The sequence below is a fragment of the Acinonyx jubatus genome, chromosome B2 (genome assembly GCF_027475565.1).
Source record: "Acinonyx jubatus isolate Ajub_Pintada_27869175 chromosome B2, VMU_Ajub_asm_v1.0, whole genome shotgun sequence".
Classification (NCBI taxonomy): Eukaryota; Metazoa; Chordata; class Mammalia; order Carnivora; family Felidae; genus Acinonyx; species Acinonyx jubatus.
The window spans coordinates 101,162,245-101,183,021 of NC_069385.1; the positions used below are offsets into that span (position 1 = coordinate 101,162,245).

General features: G+C 39.5%; 1 protein-coding gene across 10 annotated transcripts in view; it reads left to right on the forward strand.

Moving 5' to 3' along the window:
- Nucleotides 1-19,613, forward strand: part of PKHD1 (PKHD1 ciliary IPT domain containing fibrocystin/polyductin) — a 482,749-nt gene extending 463,136 nt beyond the window's left edge. For all 10 annotated transcript variants that reach the window (XM_053222692.1, XM_053222697.1, XM_053222699.1 and 7 more), the window contains one exon: nucleotides 18,774-19,613. In XM_053222692.1, the coding sequence (XP_053078667.1) occupies nucleotides 18,774-19,228 (455 nt within the window). In that variant the 3' untranslated portion in view covers nucleotides 19,229-19,613. The remainder of the gene's footprint in view (nucleotides 1-18,773) is intronic.
- Nucleotides 19,614-20,777: the final 1,164 nt, after the last annotated feature.

A 20,777-nucleotide genomic window follows, 5' to 3' on the forward strand; every position in this document is an offset into this window, starting at 1 on the left:
GTCTAGTTTCCCAGCATCACTTGCTGAAGAGACTGTCTTTATTCCATTGGATATTCTTTCCTGCTTTTCAAAGATTAGTTGGCCATATGTTTATGGGCCCATTTCTGGGTTCTCAATCCTGTTCCATTGATCTGAGTGTCTGTTTTTGTGCCAGTACCTAACTGTCTTGATGATTACAGCTTTGAAATATAACTTGAAGTCCGGGATTGTGATACCTCCTGCTTTGGTTTTCTTTTTCAAGATTGCTTTGGCTATTTGGGGACTTTTCTGGTTCCATAAAAATTTTAGGATTGTTTATTCTAGCTCTGTGAAGAATGCTTGTGTTATTTTGATAGGGATTGCATTGAATACTTACATTCCTTTGGGTAGTATTGACATTTTAACAATATTTGTTCTTCGTATCCAGGTACATGGAATATTTTTCTTTCTTTTTTTTAGGAGGGTTCTTCAGTTTCTTTCATAAGCTTTCCATAATTTTCCATGTATAGATTTTTCACTCCGTTTAGATTTATTCCTAGGTATTTTATGGTTTTTGGTGCAATTGTAATGGGATCAATTCCTTGATTTTTCTTTGTTGCTTCATTATTGGTGTATAAGGATGTGACCAATTTCTGTGCATTGATTTTATATCCTGCGACTGCTGAATTCATGGATTAGTTCTAGCAGTTTTTTGGTGGACTCTTTTGGGTTTTCCATATACAGTATCATGTCATCTGTGAAGAGTGAAAGTTTAGCCTCCTCATGGCCGATTTGGATGCATCTTATTTTCTTTATGTTGTCTGACTGCTGTGGCTAAGACTTCCAATACTATGTTGAATAACAGTGGTGAGAGTGGACATCCCTGTCTTGTTCCTGACCACAGAGGAAAAGCTCTCAGTTTTTCCCCATTGAGGATGATATTAGTGTTGGGTCTTTCATATATTCCTTGTATGATCTTGAGGTAAGATCCTTCTATCAAGGTTTTTATCAAGAAAGGACTTTGTATTTTGTCAAATGTTTTCTCTGCATCTATTGAGAGGATCATGTGGTTCTTGTGCTTTCTGTTACTGATCTGATCACATTGATTGTTTTGTGAATATTGAACCAGCCCTACAAGCCAGGTATAAATACCACTTGGTTGGGGTGAATAATTCTTTTAATGTATTGTTGGATTTGGTTGGCTAATACCTTGTTGAGGATTTTTGCATCCATGTTCATCAGGGAAATTGGTCTATAGTTCTCCTTTTTAGAGGGGTCTATGTCTGGTTTTGGAATCAAGGTAATTCTGGCTTCACAGAAAGAGTTTGGAAGTTTTCCTTCCATTTCTGTTTTTTGGAACAGCTTCAAGAGAATAGGTGTTAACTCTTCCTTGGCTGTTTGGTAGAAATCCCCTGGAAAGCCATCTGGCCCTGAACTCCTGTTTTTGGGGAGATTTTTGATTACTAATTTGATTTCTTTACTGGTTAAGGGTCTGTTCAAATTTTCTATTTCTTCCTTTTTCAGTTTTGGTCCTTTATATGTTTCTAGGAATTTGTCCATTTCTTCCAGATTGCCCATTTCATTGGTGCATATTTGCTCATAATATCCTCTTATTATTGTTTTTATTTCTGCTGTGTTGGTTGTGATCTCTCCTCTTTCATTCTTGATTTTATTTATTTGGGTTCTTTCCTTTTTCTTTTTGATCAAACTGGCTACGGGTTTATTTTGTTAATTCTTTCAAAGAACCAGCTTCTGGTTTTATTGATATGTTTTCCTGTTTGTTTTTATGGCATTGATTTCTGCTCTAATCTTTATTATTTCCTGGTTCTGCTGATTTTGAATTTTATTTGCTGTTCTTTTTCCAGCTCTTTAAGATTTAAGGTTAGGTTGTGTATCTGAGACCTTTCTTCCTTCTTTAGGAAGGCCTGGATTGCTATATACTTCCCTTTTATGACCACCTTTGCTGTGTCCCAGAGGTTTTGGGCTGTTGTGTTATCATTTTCATTGGCTTCCATGTACTTCTTAATTTCCTCTTTAACTTCTTGGTTAGCCCATTAATTCTTTAGTAGGATGGTCTTTAGTCTCTAAGTATTTATCATCTTTCCACATTTTTTCTTGCAATTGATTTTGAGTTTCATGGTGTTATGGTCTAAAAATATTCACCGTATGATCTCGATCTTTTTGTACTGGTTGAGGGCTCATTTGTGTCCCAGTATGTGATCTATTCTGGAGAAGGTTCCAGGTACACTGGAGAAGAATGTGTATTCTGCTGCTTTAGGATGAAATGTTTTCAATATCTCTATTAAGTGCATCTGGTCCAGTGTGTCTTTCAGAGCCATTGTTTCCTTGTTGATTTTCTGTTTAGATGATCTGTGCATTGTTGTAAGTGGGGTATTGAAGTCGCCTACTATTATGGTATTATTATCAATGAGTTTCTTTATGTTTGTGAATAATTGATTTATATATTTGTGTGCTCTCACATTTGGAGCATAAATGTTTACAATTGTTAGGTCTTCATGGTGGATAGACCCCTTATTCTATATATATATATAATATATATGTATTATTATATGTATGTATATAATACATACATACATACATATATATACATACATATATATGTATATATACATATACATATGTATGTATGTATATACATACATATAATACATATATGTATTATATGTATGTATATATTATATATATATATGTAAAATGCCCTTCTCCATCTCATCATACAGTATTTTAAAGTCTAGAATGTCTAAGTATGGCTACTCTGGCTTTCTTTTGTTGACCAATAGCATAATAGATGGTTCTCCATCCCTTACTTTCAATCTGAAGGTGTCTTTAGGTCTAAAGTGGGTCTCTTGTAAACAGCATATAGATGGATCTTGTTTTCTTATGCATTCTGTCACTCTATGTCTTTAGACTGGAGCATTGAGTCCATTGACGTTTCGAGTACTGAAAGATATGAATGTATTGCCATTATGTTGCCTGTAGAGTTGGAGTTTCTGGTGGTGTTCTCTGGTCCTTTCTAGTCTTTGTTGCTTCTGGTGTATTTTTTTTCCCTGTCTTTTCTCCCCTAACAGAGTCCCCCTTAAAATTTCTTGCAGGGCTGGTTCAGTGGTCATTAACTCCTTTAATTTTTGTCTGGGAAACCTTTTATCTCTCCTTCTATTTTGAATGATAGCCTTGCTGGATAAAGAATTCTTCACTGCATATTTTTCAGATTCAGCACATTGAGTATATCCTGCCACCCCTTTTTGGCCTGCCAAGTTTCTGTAGATAGGTCTGCTGCAAACCTGATCTGTCCTTCCTAGGTTAAGGACTTTTTTCCCTTGCTGCTCTCATGATTCTCTCCTTGCCTGAGTATTTTGTGAATTTGACTATGATATGCCTTGTTGATGATCGGTTTTTGTTGAATCTAATGGCAGTCCTCTGTGCTTCCTGGATTTTGATGTCTGTGTCTTTCCACAGGTTAAGAAAGTTTTCTGCTAAGATTTGCTCACATAACCCTTCTACCCCTTTTTCTCCCTCTTTACCTTCTGGGACCCCTATGATTCTGATGTTGTTCCTTTTTGATGAGTGACTGATTTCTCTAATTCTTAAATCATGCTCTTTTCCTTAGTCTCCCTCTTTTTTTCTGTTTCATTGTTCTCCATAAATTTGTCCTCTGTATCACTGATTCACTGCTCTGCCTTATCCATCCTTGCTGCTGTGGCATCTATTTGAGATGGCAGCTCAGTAACAGAATTTTTTCATCCTGATTAGCTTTTATCTCTGCAGAAAGGGATTCTAATCTGTTTTCAACCCCAGCTAGTGTTTTTATTATCATGATTCTAAATTCTGGTTCAGACATCTTGCTCGTATCTGTGTTAAGTCTCTGGCTGTCATTGTTTTCCTCTTCTTTCTTTTGGGCAAATATAAAAACAATCACATAAAGGATGCTAGGGGTTTTCTGGTCTGGTTGTTGAGCTTGATAGATGAGAGAAAAAAGGGAATGGTAACAAAAGGAAAAAAGAGGAAATGTTTGAAAATTTGAAAAAAATGAATACAATGAAACAGAATAAAATGAAACATGGAAGTAAAAAAATAGAATTTGAAAAATTTACATAAAAGTAAAATATATAGTAGAAAAAATTAAAAACATTTTTAATAGAAATGGAAAATAAAAATATTTTACTTCTCTTTCTGTATTCAAGAATAAGAAAAGGAAAATTGAATAGATGGACCAGCAAACAGATTGACATACAATTGAAATATATCGGTTTCCCCTAGAAGTTGAACTATGAAGCACTTTATAGTCCATAAACTAATCAGGCAGAGAGACTTGTGTTCCTGAAGAGTGAGGTTGACCCAGTTAGGTGAGGCTTAGTGTAATGGCTCTGTTTTCCACTAGATGGCACTGACTAGCTTACTTGGTGGATTGTTGTGGTGCCTATAGGTGTGTATGTGCATGCGCGGGAGAGGTGAGAATGGCGTCACCCAGCTACCTAGTGTCTAGTATCAGAATTCTGTGCTCTCCTCAACCAGCAATTGTGCATCACTCCTTGGTATCTAGCTTCCATCCACTCCCTGCTTTTACACTGTCCGTGACCAAGCTGTCAGGTTGCCATGCAGCACCTCCCTCCTGAGTTTTATCTCAGATGAAGCTGTGTTTCCCAATCCCTCAATTTTGAGGGACTGCACATTTGACCTGCTCAGACCTTCTGGGGGAGGGTCTCATTGAGCACTGGCCGGCTGCTCTGCCCACACCCAGGAACGTTTGTGGGACCATGCTGGTGCCAATGCCTAGAGACTGTGGCTGGGTGCCAGCCCACCCCAGAAAAAGTTTGCATGATCGTGTAGCAGCATCGTTTCACAAATTATGGAAAATCACAACACACGTCTGGAGCCAGGCTTTACACTTAATGTCCTTGTTTGATCACCAACGAATGTGTTTGTTATCCCAGGTCCACTTTGTCCTTTGCCTGTGGGGAGGCCGCACAGCCTCTACCAAATATCCTCCCAGCAGGGGAACCGCCTCTCCCTGTGTGGCCCAAGGACCTTGCTCTCCATTCCTGGGGATTCACCCTTCCCACCAGAGCACCACCAGGTATCGAGCTGTGGAGTTTGACTCTGCATGCTTCCTGCCTATAGAGTCTTAATGGAATTTAAACACTCTCCTTTCTCACTTTTTTTTGTTCAGTCCATTGTATACTCTTTCTTTTCTCTCCAGCTGCTTTTGGGCAGGAGGGAGATTTTCCATACTCTCCTGCCATCCCCATCCTCTCTCTGCAAGCAAAAAACAGCTCCCTGCCCTCAGTGGCTTACTCCCCGAGTTCCCCCTCTCCATGCCATGTACTTGCAGAGTTCTCTGGTTAAGGTTGTGAAGATTTGAGGATTAATACAACAATCAGTTTTCTAGGTGTGCAGGATGGTTTAGTGTTATCTGGCTGTATTTCAGGGATGAGAGAAGCAACAAAGCTTCCATGCTGTTCCCCCAACTTGGCCCCTCCCAGTTCAAGGGTGGAGTACATTCTTTATGTTGCTTGTTCAGTTGTCCATCTGCCTCAGACCCTATTTAGGCTCCAAGATCCATGTGGTTATATTGAACCTTCTATGCTGAATCCAATTCATCCAACACGAAATGCAAGACATGAAGACTGGGCTGGGAAAATATGAGCAGTGAGGGTAGTGGGAGAGTGAGGAGAGATTCACTCTTAACGTTCCCCTTGCAAAAGAAGCCAGTGAGTAGTAATCACACAAATTTAAAACAATCATAGGCACACCATATATTTTTTTGCCCAAGAAAGTTTTGGAAGACAAAGAAGGTTAAGAGTAGCTGGAAAAGTTATAGCTGACTATGGTGAACCGGAAAGGGTCCAAAACCATGTAGTCTACCTTTTCATAGATAAGTGATATATGTTCCTGTATTTTATTCCTTTTTTCCAGAAGCTTGGTAAAATCCACCAATGGGACTCTATGTGGCATGGAGGGGCAACATGAAACCTTATCTTTCCATTTTAATGGGGACTCAGCAATAAGGTGGAGGTAAAGGGGAGACATGCCAATTCATATGTTTTGATATTCACTAGTCTTCCTTCCCTAAAACCCAAACTTTCAGCTGAATGCCTTAGGACACATATCTGCTATAAATTCATTTTTTATCTAATTTGTCTGAGATCTAAGCTTCCTGTGGCGTTCTGAGATCAAAGGATCTGATTCCTTCTGATGTCAGCACTGACATATAATGTGTGCTGACTTAGTTCTGTCTATAACCTCACAGTGGGAGGCGGCCAGCCTCCCTGGGCACCTTTACACAGTGCACTTTCATTTTGACTAGGGAGCCTGTCAGGTATATTGCTGATTGGAGCTTCCATGTAAATAATTCATGGGAGATTTTTAAATGTTTTGGGCCTGTAAAGGAAAGATACACTTGTGTTAGTCTTTTATGAATAGATGCTGACTTGAAGAACAAGGGGGAACAGATTTCCAATGATGATCTTTCAAAAACATGATACCAATATCTTTAATGGGTTGAAAATAGGTGACGTGTTGTGTTTAATTCCTCTTCTATGAAGTGGTATTGGTTTTACCAAAGAATAAAAATTCAAAGCCCTGTTTTTCCTTTAATAAATTGCCAGGTAGGAGCAAACTTAATATTCTTGTTCTTTGGTTAGTTGCTCATCTCAATAAACTACGTCTTTTCCTTCTAGTGGGAGCAGTAATTATGGAGATGACACCAAGCTCAGTACTTGGCATAGGACTGGGCATAACAGGGAGATAAGTTGATGGCACAAAAAGTTCCCTCCTGGTAGGAACTCAACATCCCAATAGGAAGACGAGGCTGTCATACAAAGAAAGGTGACCAATGATTGAAAGAGTTGCCCAAGTCAAATGAGAAACTCCAGTCAGCAAGTATTGAGGCATACATCAATATAGTATGAGTTAAACTGACTGAGCCACCCAGGTCCCCTAAAATTGTTTTTTAAATCGAGCCATAATACCTTAATGTTTATAAGAAATAGATTGATACACCTCTCTACACACAATGTGTTGTGACAATAAGGAGTGCATGAGTTAGGAAGTATTTTCTGAAGGAAGTGAGGCATTTGGGGAGATGAATAAAAGGCAGAAAATGCTGAAGGATAAGATGAAATGTTCAGGCTTCGGGTGTTTTTTAAGGTAATTCTTACAGGTGGGAGCTATGGTGATTAGGGGAATGAGTTCAGACTTTTGAGCTCAGAGGAGGATGCAGTCAGAGGCTAAGCACTATGTGTACATAAAGTACTTAAAAGAATTGGACTTGAACACTCAGCTATATGGACTGTAAGATGTCAGAGTTATAAATATACTTTTTGAAAACAATGCTTATAATGTTTAAACTAGTATGTACAGGGCCAACATGGTGGAGGAGTAGGGGGATCCATACGTCCCACGTCTCTCAAACAAAGAAGTGTAGAAGCCAAAGGAATTTGAACACCAGAGCCTGGGAGGAAAAGCGACTGAATCTAATAGGAAGAAAACGGGAAAGCTGGAAAAAAGATAGGGGGGTAACTGCGAACTGGGGGTGATAAAAAAAATAAAGGCTGCACTGGCACAGAGGGGAGGGACCCCCTTCTGCAGAGAGGCAAAGGGAAGAGAAAGAACGGCTAGGGAGGTGCAGGCCCATAGCTGGACAGGAGAAAGACCTCAGACTGAGACGGATCCAATCTCTAGCTGCAGGGCTTACTTCGGACTGGGGCCAGCTCCCTGTTTGCACACCTGGGGAGGAGGGGAGCCAGCCCTTGGTGTGGTAGTAGGTCAGAGGCTCAATACGCAACTGGAGAAAATGGTTCCCTCCCTAGAGGGCTGCACAACAGCACCAAACCTGCCTGCGTCCACCATCCCATGGACTCACGGTGAGGGCAGAGGCTCTCAGTCAACAGTAAGAGAAGGCGGTTCTCCCTGAAGTGCTGTGGCACAAAGCCACCGGGACCACACATCCCCACACTGAGAGGTGCTTCCCCAGGGAAGCATGGACTGGGACTTTGAATCCTAGCCAAGTGCAGGGTCAGGGGAGTTGGTGGAGTGAGAAGGACTGCCCTGTCTGCACCCACAGCACAGTGAGGACGACTCAAACAGAGTCCACTGGGTCTGGTTCCGTGGAGAAGAGACTAGGAGATCACCATCCCCTGCCCCCCACGGCCAAGGCCAGGCCTCAGGGATCACTCCCGGGGCCCATAGTGGAGGTGGGTTCAGAAAACGCCAAACTGTGTCCCTTTGAGCTGGGCAACTGCATATCCACTGGAGCAGCACACCCTGTGGACAGCTACTACCTACAAGCGCTGCAGCATTGGCTGGATTAACTATTCTCCTTCCTCCCTTTTCTCCTCCTTATCTCTTCCTTAGCTGAGGCTGGTTACTCTTGTTATTGGTTTGTCTAAACAGACATATTTAATTCAGTCTCTTGATAGATGCTCTACACCTCGGTATTTACACTCCTTTCTCTCTCTGGAATAATCAAGCCATATAATTTCTCTGGGTAACTTTATCTTCGTTTCGTTTTCCCTGACTCCTTCTTTATTTTCCTTTCTCTCTCTTGGGATTAAGCCTCTTAGTCCCTCTGCCTAGTCAATGTTTATTTTTCTATTTCCCCACTCCTGTCATTTCTCTCTTTGTATGTGCTCTTCCATTAGCACCGCCTCCACCCTGTTCTTTACTTGTAGTCAGTGTTCTTGTTTTTTTTTTGTTTTTAGTCTTTAGGTTTTTGTTTTTATTTGTTTGTGTGTTTGCATGTTTTTGTCTCCTGTTTCTCTATCAGTTTGTCCTTTACAGGGCTTCTCCAAGGAACAAATCAAAGCACACCTGGAGGGCCCAAAACATCACTACAAGTAGGCAAATAAAATAACCAAAGTCACAAGAACAGAGAGCAAGTAACAATCCCCAAAAAAACACCTCCTGAAGGGCCAGACCCTGGACAGTGTATGACCCTCCTTTAATATAACAGTGCTCCCAAGTGCAGAGCACACAAGCGTTAAAAATGCAAAAAGGACAGAAAACTAGCCAAAATGACGAAACAGACTAATTCTCCTCAAAAGAAACTCCAGGAAGTAGCAACAGCTAACGAATGATCAAAACCAATTTAAGCAAGTGCTTGCTTCGGCAGCACATATACTAAAACCAATTTAAGCAATATAACTGAACAAGAACTTAGAATAATAGTCATGAAATTAATTGCTGGTCTTGAAAAAAGCAGAGGACAGCAGAGAATCTATTGCTACAGAGATCAAGGGACTAAAAAATAGTCATGATGAATTAACAAATGCTATAAATGAGGTGCAAAATAAAATGGAGGCAACCACAGTGGGGATTGAAGGGGCAGAGGGGAGAATAGGTGAATTAGAAGATAAATTTAGGAAAAAGAGGAATCTGAGAAAAATATAAAAAATCCAGGAGTGTGAGGGGAGAATTAGAGAACTAAGTGATGCCATCAAATGGAACAATATCCGTATCATAGGAATTCCAGAAGAAAAGGAGAGAGAAATGGGCTGAAGGTGTACTTGAATAAATCATAGCTGAAAACTTCCCCAATCTGGGGAAGGAAACAGGCATTGAAATACAAGAGGCACAGAGAACTCCCTTCAGATGAAACTTGAATCGATCTTCTGCAAAACATATCATAGTGAAACTGGCAAAATACAAGGATAAAGAGAGAATTTTGAAAGCAGCTAGGGATAAAAGGACCCTAACATACAAAGGTATAAACATAGGGTAGTAGAAGACCTATCTACTGAAACTTGGCAGGCCAGAAAGGAATGGCAGGAAATCTTGAACGTGATGAACAGAAAAAATTTGCAGCCAAGAATCCTTTATCCAGCAAGTCTGTCATTCAGAATAGAAGGAGAGATAAAGGTTTTCCCAAACAAACAAAAACTTAAGGAATTCATCACCACTAAACTAGCCCTACAAGAGATCCTAAGGGTGACTCTGTGAGGGAAATCTTGCAAGGACCACAAAGTACTAGAGACACCACTACAAGCATGAAACCTACAGACATCACAATGATTCTAACCCCGTATCTTTCTATAATAACACTGAAGGTAAATGGACTAAATGCTCCAACCAAAAGACACAGGGTATCAGAATGGATAAAAAAAATAAGACCCATCTATTTGCTGTCTACAAGACACTCATTTTAGACCTGAGGACAGCTTCAGATTGAAGGGGTTGGTGCGCCTGGGTGGCTCGGTCGGTTAATTGTCCGACTTCAGCTCAGGTCATGATCTCATGGTCCGTGGATTTGAGCCCCACGTCGGGCTCTGTGCTGACTGCTCAGAGCCTGGAGCCTGTTTCAAATTCTGTGTCTCCCTCTGTCTGTGACCTCCCCCATTCATGCTCTGTCTCCCTCTGTCTCAAAAATAAACATTAAAAAAAAAAAAGAAAGGGAGGGGTGGAGAACTATCTATCATGCTACTGGAAGTCAGAAGAAAGCTAGAGTAGCCATACTAATATCAGACAAACTAGACTTTAAAGGCTATAGGAAGAGATGAAGAAGGGCATTATATATTAACTACAGGGCCTATCCATCAGGAGGAACTAACAATTATAAATGTCTATTCACTGAATTCGAAAGCACCCAAATGTATAAAGCAATCACAAATATAAGGAACCTTATTGATAACAATGTGGTAATTTCAGAAGACTTAATAGTCTATTTACAACAATGGATAGAACCTCTAGACAGAGAATAAAGAAACAAGGGCTCTGAAGTATATATTGGAATAGATGGACTTGACAGACATATTTAGAACTGTGCATCCCAAAGCAACAGGATATACTTTCTTCTTGAGTACACATGGAACATTCTCCAAGACAGATTACATACTGGGTCACAAAACAGCCCTTCATAAGCCTTCATAAGTGTAAAAGAATTGAGATCATACCATGCACACTTTCACAACACAATGCTATGACGTGAAATCAACCACAGGAAAAAGTCTGGAAAACCTCCAAAATCATGGAGGTTAAAGAACACCCTACTAAAGAATGAATGGGTCAACCAGGCAATTTGAGAAGAAATTTAAAAATATATGGTAACAAATGAAATGAAAATACAACAATCCACTTTGGGATGTAGCAAAGGCAGTCCTGAGAGGAACATATATTGCAATGAAGGCATATGTCAAGAAACAAGAAAAATCCCATACAAAATCTAACAGTGGGGCGCCTGGGTGGCGCAGTCGGTTAAGTGTCCGACTTCAGCCAGGTCACGATCTCGCGGTCCGTGAGTTCTAGCCCCGCGTCAGGCTCTGGGCTGATGGCTCGGAGCCTGGAGCCTGTTTCCGATTCTGCATCTCCCTCTCTCTCTGCCCCTCCCCCGTTCATGCTCTGTCTCTCTCTGTCCCAAAAATAAATAAGAAACGTTGAAAAAAAAATAAAAACAAAACAAAACAAAAACCCCAAAATCTAACAGCACACCTAAGGAACTAGAAGCAGAACAGCAAAGACACCCAAAACCCAGCTGAAGAAGAGAAATGATAAAGATCAGAGGAGAAATAAACAATATAGAATCTAAAATGAAACCAAGAGTTGTTTTGAAAAAAAATAAAATTGATAAACCCCTAGCCAGGCTTCTCAAAAAGAAAAGGGAGAGGACCCAAAAAAATAAAAACATGAATGAAAATGGAATTACGACAACCAATCCCTCAGGAATACAAGCAATTATCAGGGAATACTATGAAAAATTATATGCCAACAAACTGGACAACCTGGAAGAAATGGACAAATTCCCAAGCACCCAAACACTACCAACACTCAAATGGAAAGAAATAGAAAACTTGAACAGACCCATAACCAGCGAAGAAGTTGAATCAGTTATCAAAAATCTCCCAACAAATAAGAGTCCTGGACCAGATAACTTCCCTGGGGAATTCTACCAGACATTTAAAGCAGAGATAATACCTATCCTTCTCAAGCTGTTCCAAAAAATAGCAAGGGAAGGAAAACTTCCAGACTCATTCTATGAAGCCAGCATTACTTTGATTCCCAAAGCAGACAGAGACCCAGCAAAAAAGAGAACTACAGCCAATATCCCTGATGAATATGGATGCAAAAATTCTCAACAAGATGCTAGCAAATTGACCTCAACAGCATATGAAAAGAATTATTCACCATGATCAAGTGGGATTCATTCCTGGGCTGCAGGGCTGGTTCAACATTTGCAAATCAATCAACGTGATACATCACATTAATAGAAGAAAAGATAAGAACCATATGATCCTGTCAATCTGCAGAAAAAAGCATTTGACAAAATTCAGCCCCCTTTCTTAATAAAAACCCTTGAGAAAGTCGGGATAGAAGGAACATACTTAAACATCATAAAAGCCATTTATGAAAGGCCAACAGCTAATATCATGCTCAATGGGGAAAAACTGAGAGCTTTCCCCCTGAGATCAGGAACATGACAGGGATGTCCACTCTCACCGCTGTTGTTTCACATAGTGTTGGAAGTCCTAGCCTCAGCAATCAGACAACAAAAGGAAACCAAGGGCATCACAGTTGGCAAAGATGAAGTCAAACTGTCACTTTTCACAGGCGACATGATATTCTACATGGAAAACCTGACATACTCCACCAAAAGCCTGCTAGAACTGATATGTGAATTCAGCAAAGTCACAGGGTACAAAATTAACGTAGAGAAATCGGTTGCATTTTTATACACCAATAATGAAGCAACAGAAAGAGAAATAAAGAAACTGGTCCCATTCACAATTGCACCAAGAGTCATAAAATACCTAGGAATAAACCTAACCAAAGATGTAAAAGATCTGTATGCTGAAAAGTGTAGAAAGCTTATGAGGGAAAGTGAAGAAGATACAAAGAAATGGAAAACATTCCGTGCTCATGGATTGGAAGAATAAATATTGTTAAAATGTCAATACTATCCAAAGCAATCTGCACACTTAATGCAATCCCAATCAAAATTGCACCAGCTTTCTTCTCAAAGCTAGAACAAGCAATCCTAAAATTTGTATGGAACCACAAAAGACCCCGAATAGCCAAAGCAATATTGAAGAAGAAAACCAAAGTGGGAGGCATCACATTCCCAGACTTTAGCCTCTACTACAAAGCTGTAATCATCAAGACAGTATGGTATTGGCACAAAAACAGACACATAGGCCAATGGAATAGAATAGAGACCCCAGAACTGGACCCACAAATGTATGGCCAACTAATCTTTGACAAAGCAGGAAAGAGTATCCAATGGAAAAAAAAAGACAGTCTCTTTAACAAATGGTGCTGGGAGAAGTGGACAGCAACATGCAGAAGAATGAAACTAGACCACTTTCTTACACCAGTCACACAAATAAACTCAAAATGGATGAAGGACCTGAATGTAAGGACACCATCAAAACCCGAGAGGAGAAAGCAGGAAAAAACCTCTTTTGACCTCAGCCACAGCAATTTCTTACTTGACACATCTCCAAAGGCAAGGGAATTAAAAGCAAAAATGAACTACTGGGACCTCATCAAGATAAAAAGCTTCTGCACTACAAAGGAAACAATCAACAAAACTAAAAGGCAACCAATGAAATGGGAGGAGATATTTGCAAATGACATATCGGACAAAGGGTAGTATCCAAAATCTATAAAGAACTCACCAAACTCCACACCCAAGAAACCAATAATCCAGTGAAGAAATGGGCAGAAGACATGAATAGACACTTCTCTAAAGAAGAGATCCAGATGGCCAACAGACACATGAAAAGATGCTCAATGTCACTCTTCGTCAGGGAAATACAAATCAAAACCACACTGAGATATCACCTCACGCCAGTCAGAGTGGATTAAATGAACAAATCAGAAAACTACAGATGCTGGAGAGGATATGGAGAAACGGGAACCCTCTTGTACTATTGGTGGGAATGCAAACTCGTACCCCTGCTCTGGAAAACAGTGTGGAGGGTCCTCAAAAGGTTAAAAATAGATCTACCCTATGACCCAGCAATAGCACTGCTAGGAATTTACCCAAGGGATACAGGAGTCCTGATGTATAGGGGCACTTGTACCCCAATGTTTATAGCAGCACTTTCAACAATAGCTAAATTATGGAAACAGTCTAAATGTCCATCAAGTGATTGGATAAAGAAGTTGTGATTTATATATACAATGGAATACTACGTGGCAATGAGAAAGAATGAAATACGGCCTTTTATAGCAACGTGGATGGAACTGAAAAGTCTTATGCTAAGTGAAATAAGTCAGGCAGAGAAAGACAGATACCATATGTTTTCACTCATATGTGGATCCTGAGAAACTTGACAGAAGACCATGGAGGAGGGTAAGGGAAAAAAAGTTTACAGGGAGTGAAGGAGGCAAGCCATAAGAGACTCTTAATAACCAAGAATAACCTGAGGGTTGATGGGGGTGGGAGGGAGGGGAAAGTGGGTGATGGGCATTGAGGAAGGCACCTGTTGGGATGAGCACTGGGTGTTGTATGGAAACCAATATGACAATAAATTTCATATTAAAAAAATAATAAATAGTATCAAATATATAAATGCTTAGAGCTAAATTTAGCAGTAGATGTGTAAAACCTCTACACTGAAAACTATATAACATGGCTGATAGAAGATCTAAATAAATAGAGAAATATACCATCTTCATGGATTTGAAATCTTGATATGGTTAAGATGTCAATATCCCCCAAACTGATCTACCAATCTCAAAAAAAATCACAGAAGTTTAAAATACTGAATAAACTAGTATGTACATTAAATTTCCATGAAATACTCCTATGAATGATTCTGTTGTTCCTTCCTCAAGTCATCCTCATTGTCATCATCATTATCATCACTTTCATTATCATCATCACAATAACAGAACTGCAACACAAGAGTTTAGCTTTATAGGGCCGCTCTTAGGTTACAGTATGCTAAAACATGATGCTTTCATGACAGCATTATGAGATAGTAGATCAAATTATCCCATATTGCTAACAAGAAAACTGCAATTCAAAGGTTCAATTACTTTTTGTACTAAACCCAGAACCCAGAACTATTGAACCATAGGTTCAATAGTTTGTCCTATTCCAAAACTTGAACTCTTATCACATGTCCTGAGCATGTGAGCGCATACACGTGTACACACACACGCGTGTATGCACACACTGTGAACACTAGCCAGAATGTGAACTTAAGGACTTTGTTACTGTGACATGACTTTACAGATACCTAGTCTGAAAAAGCTTCCCACTTTCTTTAACATTCCTTTAGCAGAAAAGGAAACTAATATCAGTGTTTAGTTAACAATGAAATAATTTCTATAAAAGATGAAAACAAAGTAAGAGCAAGCCCATGTTTTCAAAAAAGCTATAATTTCTTGGGGGAAATATAAAATATATTCACATCCTTATATTTATAGTATTCATTCAAGAAAAATTCATTAGCCCCTATAACTACCAGGAAGTTGGATAATCACTAGTGGTAATACAGCCTGACAGGAGTATTTTTATTTTCAATTGGTTTGTATCTTTATGTGCACCTACAAATGTTTTGTGTTTTCTTCTGATGCAATAGAGATACACTGTTTTGCTTTCCCTAGATTACAAGATGTCTTCTGTCTTAGAATCTCTGAGAATCGTTCTAAAGTCCTTGATGCATACCTAGACGTTCAATAAATACTAACCTTCCCTTCCACTACCACTGTTATAACTTGTACTCAGAATCTATTCTTCTCTTCAACATATTTGACTCTGGCCTATTGTTCTTTATTATTTCTTGCTCAGACTATTTCAGTAGCCTTTCAAATGACCTCCTTCTTTCCCTCACAGTTCATTTTCTTCTCATAGAAAGCCTGTTCTTCCCATGATGAAAATAAGATGTCACTTCCCTACTCTAAAATCACCTCCCCATCTTCTATGAAATAAATCCATACTCCTTAGTAGAGTTTTCAAGAGCCTTTATTTATTTATTGCCTCTATCAAGTATTATTACTTTTTTTTTCTTTTAACACTCCCCACACCACAGGCACATCTATATACACAACCTCAGTTCTCAGTGTCTTGACCTATTTCTTTTTTTTTTTGCTTCCTGTCTTTGCATATGCCAAAGCGTATACTGGAATATCTTCCCACAATATTATCCCTCAAAACCAAGTCATCTCCATTGTGAAGTCTTCCTAATCTTTCAGGCAGTAAGTATAAAGTAATTCTTCTTTTGTCTTCCCTAGTATTTTACCTAGACACTTGCTATCACACTTATTACCAGGCTCTCACCTTAATCAGCTTAGAGATCTGTTTCCTGGAGCTCCTGGAGAGCAGGGGAGAAGTTCCCAGGAGCTTCTAGTAGGACCTAGTACAGGCTCCATCCATGCATATTCTAGTTTCTGTCTGCCCCCACTACTGGAGCATAAACTGAAGGCTATCAGGACTGTTTCTTGTTCACTGCTCTATTTCTAGGCCTATCATATAGCAGGTGCTCAGAAAACAATGAATGAATGAATGAATGAATGAATGAACAATGAACTAATAAGCCAGTGAGAAAATAGATGAGTTCTACAATGAAGAATCTCTGGAGGCTCAGAATGATTCCTCCTACAATGTAGTTGGAGCACCTGAAAGGGACAGCATGATTGAAAAAGGGTAAAGAAAGACAAAGGTAGAATTTGAGAAGAATTTAACAAGTTCATTCTTTTGAGATATTGAATCTGAGGCAATTTTGAAACTTATGAATGAAAATGTTTCAAACCTTCAGCAACCAGATATTTAGCAAATAAATGCAAATCTAAGAGCCGACATTTAAGAAAATTGGTGAGAATGGAATGTATATACAAATTTAGGCAAACTTGGGAAAAAAGACACTCCCAAGTTAGACATCTGGGGTCTCTCTTGTTGATGGTGCATATTTGTTTATTTTCAGGTGAATCTGTATAATATATCCATCTGTGTGAGATAAAGATATTCAAAAGGCTATTAATTTAGGATACATTTTATTAAGGTAAAACATAGACAAAGTAAAAAATTATGTGTATGGAATCATATTAAGTAATTATGTTAAATGGTAAAGACCAGGCTAGCTAAGTTTGAATCTTGTGTCTACACTTGGAGGCTTTGTGACTTCGGACAAGTAACTCAACCCTCCATACCTGTTTTTCCATCTGTAAAATGAGGACAATAATGGGACTAGCCTCATGGAGTGGCTATGAGGATTCAGTGAGTGAATGGGCATAAAGCATTAAGCACAGTGCCTGGCAAGAATGAGTACTATCTGAGTACTAGCAATTTGAATTATGATGATTATTACTTATCTAATCTTCACTACATCATAGATTCTGGGTAGTGCTTAGCATGATTCATCTTATTTAACCTTCAAACAATTCTATGAGGTAGATACTATCAATTTAACTGTTCTACAGATGAGGAAACAGGCACACAGAGGGTAAGTACAGTCTGCACATATATTCAGCAAGTAAGGGACCAAGCAGGATATCTAACCATACTTGTTTGATTCTAAGCTTGCATTCTTTGTTCCTTTGCTATGTCACTTCTAGAGGCCATCTTTCACATATTTAATACCATAAACAACTGTTTTGGTAGGTTTCATTTAACTGTATTTAGTTCTATCTAGCTCTAGTTCATCATCATTTACTTATTCTCTAAGTAATATGATAGGTAAGTTAGCTCATTCACTTATGGCATGATCATATTTTAAAGGCTAGAAGTGTTATTGCTTATATAATACATCCTTCAAAGAATTGGTACAAATTAGGGCAAAAGTGCCCAGATCATCTGTTACCATGGCTAGTACCAATGTTGTATTCTTCGGGGTTGAAGATTAATTCTGTTGAATGGCGGGGGGGGGCGGGGAGGAAGTGGAAGTACAAATGAAATGTCAAGGGAAGAAAACTATAATTAAATTAAGACTGCTAAAATGAAATACATTTTAGTAAACTGTTAAGTAGCACCTGAGAGTAATATGAAATTCTACAACCGAGGTCCAGAGAGGCTAAGAGACATGATGAAAGTCACAGAGCCAGCTAGCAGGGAAGAGAGACTTAAACATTTATTTTGGGACCCCAGTCTAGTGCTCCTTCTCTCCTTCCACTATTATATAACCATACGTGTACACACTCATATGGATACATGTTTGTATTATCTCTACATATGTTTATATTCACGTTTTATAAAATCAAAGATATTCAGATTGTGAATTTGTCATAAAAACCAGTGTTAGGTAAGACTGGCTTTTAGAGCTCAAATTTCTTAATACAAATGGGAGTTGGCATGCTTGGTAAGGCCCGACTGTGGTCTGGTTTTGGGATTTAAGACATTGTGCTTAGAAGGAGAAATCCTTGATGACTTATCTAGATCATAAAAAGTATCTTCCTGGGAAGTGATATTATCAAATTTTTATTAAATAATATTAATTATAAATTGGGCATGGGATACAGTGAGTTTTTTTAAAAAAATATTTGTTTTGAGAGCAAGAAAAAGAGAGCATGTGCACATGAGTGGGGGACGGGCAGAGACAGATACTCCCAAGCAGGATCTGCGCTGACAACATGGATCCCAATGAGTGGGCTCAATCCCATGACCATGAGATCATGACATGAGCCAAAATCTAGAGTCAGACACTTAATTGACTGAGCCACCCAAGCACCCCTGTGGTGTTTTTTTGTTTGTTTTAAGGAAGAAAAATATATATTTCTAAAGGTATTTGCAAATCAATAAGCTGATACAACCTAATCTTTAATCAACAGCATCTTTTCAGGAACGTTAATATATAAAGTGATGGTTCTCAACTGATTTGAGAACTAAATCCATGTCTCCCCCTACATCTTTTCTCTCACAGATAAGAAGATGAAGGTGATGGTGGACAAACTGAACCAGCTCCCCCACCAGTCACTGAATGGAGTGTCCAGAAGGAAGGTCGGCCACCGTGCTGTCCAGAAGGAGGTTGGCCGCCAAGAAGAGGCTGTTGCTCCTGCTCTTGGTCTTACCAGCGTCCCATCCCAGGGGCACACATGTGCTCCAGGCTCTCTTGCTCAGCAGGTATACCTGCAGGAGACTGGGAACTGGAGGGAGGCCCAAGAACAGTTGGTCAGATACCAGCTGGCAGGCCAAGATCAGCAGTTACTGCTCTGCCCAGACTTCAGACAAGAGAGGGAGCAATTGCAGGGGCAGAGCCAATTGGGCAAAGAAAGAGGCAGTGTGGGGCTTTCTCAAGAGAAGAAAGACTCTTGTGGTGCTACCCAGGCATTCTCTCTTCATTCAGTTCACCCAGAAACTATTCAGGAACAGCTGTGATAGGTGCACGATAATTCATGTTCTTAGGGGCTTTGTTGAGAGTTTAATTAAGGGCAAAGATATAAAAACAATCTGGGGAAGGGAATTGTCCATGGACCAAAGTTATATATATATATTTTAAGTAGTTCTTTACGTTAGTAGCTGGGTCAAATTTACAACAGAATAAAACTATTTGGGGAGACCAGAGATAACCAAGTGCCCAAGCAGATTATTAGTGAACTCATTTTTCAGAGCACTGATTTTTGGAGAAGATAATGTGTACAGCTGCCCAATGAAGGAGGGAAGACCTTGTGTCATGGCAGCCTCTCTAGACTGTGTTCTAAGGGTTCTAATTAAGGCCAGAGTGGAAGGTCAACTCATACCAAGTTGGGGAAGGATGCTAAAGGCAATTTTGGGGCGCCTGGGTGGCGCAGTCGGTTAAGCGTCCGACTTCAGCCAGGTCACGATCTCACAGTCCGTGAGTTTGAGCCCCGCGTCAGGCTCTGGGCTGATGGCTCGGAGCCTGGAGCCTGTTTCCGATTCTGTGTCTCCCTCTTCTCTCTGCCCCTCCCCCATTCATGCTCTGTCTCTCTGTCCCAAAAATAAATAAAAACCGTTGAAAAAAAAAATTAAAGGCAATTTCACCTAATTCATACATTCACAGAGGGCTCATCAGTGTTCAAACAAAAGGACACTCTAGGCAGCCTGATTGTGTCCTTGGCTCTGGATCCAGAAGGATTTATGCTCCAAGAGAGTAAAGCAAAGGTATCTGAGGTGAGAAGAATTTCCAGAAACAACCTGTTCTCAGCTGTTCCCAAAATATAAACCAGGATTTTCTAATCTCTGAAAGATTCAGAGGCCTTCTTATGTTTGAATTAGAACAGAGGAAGGAAACATACTCTTCTATTGCAGAATTTTCAATAATGATGCTCTGTAACTAATCCCATAGTGGGTACTGTCAGAAAGTCATCATCTCCAAGGCATCAATGGGAAAATATCTTTGTACCGTGAGGAACATTCTCAGCCTTTTGTCTATTCTTTAGATGTATTATAGAGATTTCAAGCCTTAAAGCTGTTCAGAAAAGAAGATGACACTGTATTAGATTCTGAGGGAGAAACAATTAGGTATCAAGATTGATGTTCATCAAGAAACTGGAATCCAAGTAATCTGTGTTTAAGAAGGGCATTGGTGGGAAATCTGGTCTATAGAAAGTTACTCTGGAGGCATAAACTGTCTTTCTGCAGGGTAAGTCCTTTTTGTGTTTTGTTTGGGCACTAATAGTGTTCAAAAACATAACAAAGAAATAACTTAATGGACTTAGGCAGACTATGCCTCCTCCAGTTTAATTAGTCCCAGCTATAACCTTTTTTGTAGCTTCCTGATCTCTGAGGTCACTCCTATTTGCATTCTTTGGTAGATACATTGAGTTGTTGGAGATCTGTAATATTTTGTACAAAAACAATTCAGAAGTTAAGACTTTTGAGAATTTTAAAATGATATTCTTAGCACTACTGCTTTGGGTTTGTCTACACATTCTCCCTTTCATTCCAGTGATTTCTTTTATCACCA